At 43.2% G+C, this 4,241-nt stretch overlaps 1 protein-coding gene across 7 annotated transcripts; it reads right to left on the bottom strand.

The window, feature by feature from the left end:
• Positions 1–239: 239 nt before the first annotated feature.
• erich2 (glutamate-rich 2) lies at positions 240–3,706 on the bottom strand. Of its 7 annotated transcripts, none has more exons than XM_084188191.1 (10): positions 3,016–3,251; positions 2,697–2,739; positions 2,362–2,398; positions 2,195–2,231; positions 2,015–2,054; positions 1,792–1,933; positions 1,354–1,487; positions 1,113–1,170; positions 881–952; positions 240–655 (listed from the first exon to the last, which is right to left on the bottom strand). In XM_084188191.1, the coding sequence occupies exons 1-10, from the start codon at positions 3,021–3,023 to the stop codon at positions 468–470; spliced, it is 759 nt and encodes a 252-aa protein (XP_084044317.1). In that variant the 5' UTR covers positions 3,024–3,251; the 3' UTR covers positions 240–467. The 7 variants fall into 7 exon arrangements, with proteins under 7 accessions (XP_084044317.1, XP_084044315.1, XP_084044318.1 ...); XM_084188189.1 differs by having other exon boundaries at positions 1,354–1,553; positions 2,195–2,228; XM_084188192.1 differs by having other exon boundaries at positions 2,195–2,228.
• Positions 3,707–4,241: the final 535 nt, after the last annotated feature.

Here is a 4,241-nt window from a genome sequence, read left to right as displayed (position 1 = left end):
CTTCTCTCTTCCCCGTCAGGACTTTATAGAGATCATTATTGCTCAACATAGTGGCACCTCCTCTGAAATACGCAGGAATTTTGAAGATGATCTGTATAGGTGCATTTATGTTGAAATGTAGGGGTGTAGAAAGGTCTAGTAATAATTCAGGTTCTCCTAGAAATTTAAAGAGTACGTTTCCACTTAGTCCATGAGTAGTGAAACTAACCCTTTGTGTTGAAGAAACCAGAGACACAGATCATGATGCTGAACTTTATTGTGTTCTTTACATGAAGATTAAACAGTGACATGTTGATGAGGAAACCATGTGTTTGTGCTGTGATGGCCTCACCAAGGCAATGTAAGAATGTGCGAATGTGAAATGCAAAACAGTGACACAATTTCTATATCTATATATTCATACGAAAGGGAAAGAAACTAACTGATCTTTTGACTGTCAAACTGGGCAGTGTGCTGGTGACTGACAGCTATTGGGAAAGATGAGAGGGTGGACATGGTTTGTGTCTCCTCCTCTGCTCCTCTTCCTCATCTGACGATGATGATGATGAGGAGCTGTCTGAGCTCTGAGCGGAATCTTGATCACTCTCAGAGTCCTCTGAGTCATCTTCATCACTGGAGTCTGAACAATCATTATCTTGGCTTTTCTCCTCTTGCTCTGATGGAACATTGTATTAGAACAAAGCAAAGACTTTGATTAGCTATATCAGGTGTGTCAGTGTTGGAACAAAAGCCTGCACACATAGTAGCTCTCCAGAACCAGGGTTGGTGTGACCACTTGAATCCAACCTCCAACAATTGTCACACAGCCACAGTGGCCAAAAGTATTCTTCCAAAATAACCTTTGTGTGCGTGTGTGTGTGTGTTGGACGGAGCCACTCACCTCTCTCCAGCTTCTCCTGGATGAGAGGAATGAACTGTTTGGCTTCTGGATTATTTGGTTCATAGATCAGAACTGGAAGAACAGAGCACAGACACAGCAATCATCCGCTGGTTGGCTAATTCATGAATTCATTGATTGGTTGATTGACGCAATGAGAGACACATGAACAAAATGCACACATATAATCAAAACAATGAATGACAGAACTTTTATATTTGACAAACAGGCTTACTCATCTGACACAGTTTCTTTGCCAGCACAAAGTCTTTCTCCATTACAGACTTGAGGAACTGAAATCACAGACAGATGGGAGTCATAGTCCATCCAGGCAGACCAACCCTCTCATTGTTAATCAGAAATCTGGATTCCTCGATTAATCAGGGAAAATGACATCTCTGGCTGATATGAATTTATTCATTTTTAGTCAGTCTAACGTGGGACTTGGTCTGACGTGAACTGCAGAGTTAATTTACCTCAGCCATCAGCTCCATCGGAGCCCTGTGTCCCTCCTCATCATCATCATCCTCCTCACCATCATCCTCCTCACCATCATCCTCCTCAGTGTTCTCTTCCTCCCCTTCTGGCGCAAGAGGGGGGAGGGGCTCCGCTGGAGGGGGAACACACACAGAGCAGGGGGTAGTTCGGGCCCGGTGCTGCATAAACACTCTTCCTCCTGCCCCACAAAACATCATCATCATTTTTCAGCAGTCATGCAAAAAAGATTGAAAATATTGGTGCAAAATTAGATTCTTTATGTTCCAATCTACTGGGCACATACGTTAATTCAACGTCTATTCCACGTTGGTTCAACATAATTTCATTGAAATGACGTGGAAACAACGTTGATTCAACCAGCGTGTGCCCAGTGGGAATGCTCTTCTATTCTAGTAGTCCTGTCATGCTCTACTGACCTGTAACAGCTAAAACCGACTGCTGTGGTTTCTTATTGTCCTTCAGGTCTTGGCTGAGGACCACAGGCGGTCCAGCGAACCCAACACTAATGTTATTCACACCTCCTGCACAGAGCACTTCCAATCTCCCAGGTGGAGAGACCTGGGTGAAAAACTCATTAGATATACAGACTAATAAATGATCAATGCAATAGCTTTTTTGTGCTTAGTGTTGATTACCGACCTTCACAGGATTTGATACTGCTTGTGTAGGAAGGCTACTTCTGAAAAATACCAAAACACACACACACAAAAATATATACGTTTTTGCATCACATCAACTTGTTTTTACTATCATGGCAACTCAACACCATGTCTGATGTTTTAAGACGCAGTTAGAACTGGTCTTGCTGTGAATTCTTACCCGGGTGTGGCAGTAAAAGACTTGGCTCCCACTGCTTCTAGAACAAAAAGTAAAAAAACTGGTTAAGGGAGTCATAAATCCAGGTCAGTCTAGAATGGAAACCACAGCAGTCGTTGTTTGTTTCACCCTGCATACCAGATCTTTACACATGGAGTAGGCCTACATACCTTTAAGCATGTGTGTCTCAAGAAGTGCAGGGACCACCTATATCAGATGCAGGGGAAATATGTGCATTTAATATATCACAAATGCATATGTATAAAAAAAAAAAAAAGATGAATATATTTATTTCATTGTTTGTTCACATACAACTGAAATATTGATCTGAAATAAAATCATGTTCCCAACCAGTCTTGCTTCATCATGAAATATTTATCTGAAATAAAATCATGTTCCCAACCAGTCTTGCTTCATCATGAAATATTTATCTGAAATAAAATCATGTTCCCAACCAGTCTTGGCTTCATCATGTCTTTGACAAAGCCAAAGAAACACGTTTTACCTGCTTCTGTGGAACCTTGGAAGACTTCCCCAAACATTCTAGTCTGGAAACAACATCAGACAGTTAGACTGACAGCTATCGAACGTCGTTACATGCGAACGCTCTCCCAACTGCATACGTCAATGCTAGGCCTAGTTGAGACATCTTGGAGCTACAATGTCTCGTTTGAAAAAACGTGCGTGTCATTTCAGCGATTCATTGTGCAAGCACTGTGTTTGTTACATTGACACATCATATTTTGAACTTTGTAACCACAATAGCTCACGTTAACTAGCTAGCTAGCTAATGCTCACACTAGCTGAACAGCTTGCTGGCTCACCTGCTCATCTAGCCGATTCTCGATGACTACCAAACCCCGAGCAGTCCGACAAAGTTTTACAACAAATATTTCTATATGAAACAATCTTTTGCTTTCTATTATCGATGGATTCTTAGTAACTAGCTAGCTCACTGTGTTGCTTGCAAGTTTAAGGGCGCATAAAACATGAGAAGAAAAAAGTCTCATTCCCATGACAACGGGTCAACTCCCTCCCCCCCACAGCTTCGCATGAGTGCGTTGGTGCTATCAGAGCTGGGGTGTATTCACTGTTGCAAAACGTTTAGTCTGTTGCAATACAGTTTTGCAACGTTTCTATTGGACTAATTCAGGCAGGTCCCTCCCTGTTTCGTTTGCTCTGTTTGCATCCATCAGGTTCTTAAACGGTGAACGGTTTCCGTTGCAAGATATAATGAATACACTGCTGTTCTAAAATGTTGGTGCTTCTACTCGGTTTCTTGTTAACTTTGATGGTCTTAACAAAACCAAACATAAAGCCTAGGACCACCTCAAAAAACGCCTGCAAGAATTTCATGATAAAAGCATATGATACCATATTGTCTCTCTGTTCCCTCTCCTCTAATCTTTTGGTATCCAATTGGTAGTTACAGTCTTGTAACTCCCGTACGGACACAGAAAGTCGTATGTCCTCCGAAACACAACCCAACCCAACCGAGCCGCACTGCTTAACCCGGAAGCCAGCCGCACCAACGTCCTGGAGGATACACAGTAGGAGTCGCTAGTGGACAAGAACACCCCTGCCGGCCAAACCCTCCCCTACCCTGGGCCAATTGTGCGCCGGCTGCGAGCCTGGACTCGAACCAGGATCTCTAGTTGCACAGCCTTAGACCACTGCGCCACTCGGGAGGCCTGGCCATAATTTAATCTGATAAGTAGCTGTAACTGCTACATTAACTGCATATAGAGCTCTCAATCACCATTGTGTGTGTGTGTTGAGATATGGGCTACCGAGGTGAAAAGGAGTGAAATAGGGCAGTATAGAATACTGACAGTTGATACAATCAGCTGAAACAACATAAATTCAACTTCTCCTATAGGCAGTGGCGGTTTTACACGGAGGCCGGGGGAGGCCCGTGCCTCCCTGGAAATGTCCCTGGCCACCCCTGTGGCCCCCCCGTGCTGACCAAATAAAAAATTATGAATTTATAACTATTTTACACGCGAGCGCCAAAAGCGGAACTAATGCAACGCTCTACACGGCAACGTTC

The sequence above is a fragment of the Coregonus lavaretus genome (assembly GCF_964263955.1).
Source record: "Coregonus lavaretus genome assembly, chromosome: 23".
Lineage (NCBI taxonomy): Eukaryota > Metazoa > Chordata > Actinopteri > Salmoniformes > Salmonidae > Coregonus > Coregonus lavaretus.
Note: the sequence above shows the minus strand (reverse complement) of the source record. Positions and strands in the feature narration are given on the sequence as shown.

Excerpts from the sequence above, each read along its gene's own strand:
- erich2 (XM_084188189.1), bottom strand. Across the intron at positions 2,399-2,696 it reads CCAAGGTTCCACAGAAGCAG|GTGGTCCCTGCACTTCTTGA; the intron begins GTAAAACGTGTT and ends CATCTGATATAG. Across the intron at positions 2,055-2,194 it reads TCTTTTACTGCCACACCCGG|AAGTAGCCTTCCTACACAAG; the intron begins GTAAGAATTCAC and ends GGTATTTTTCAG.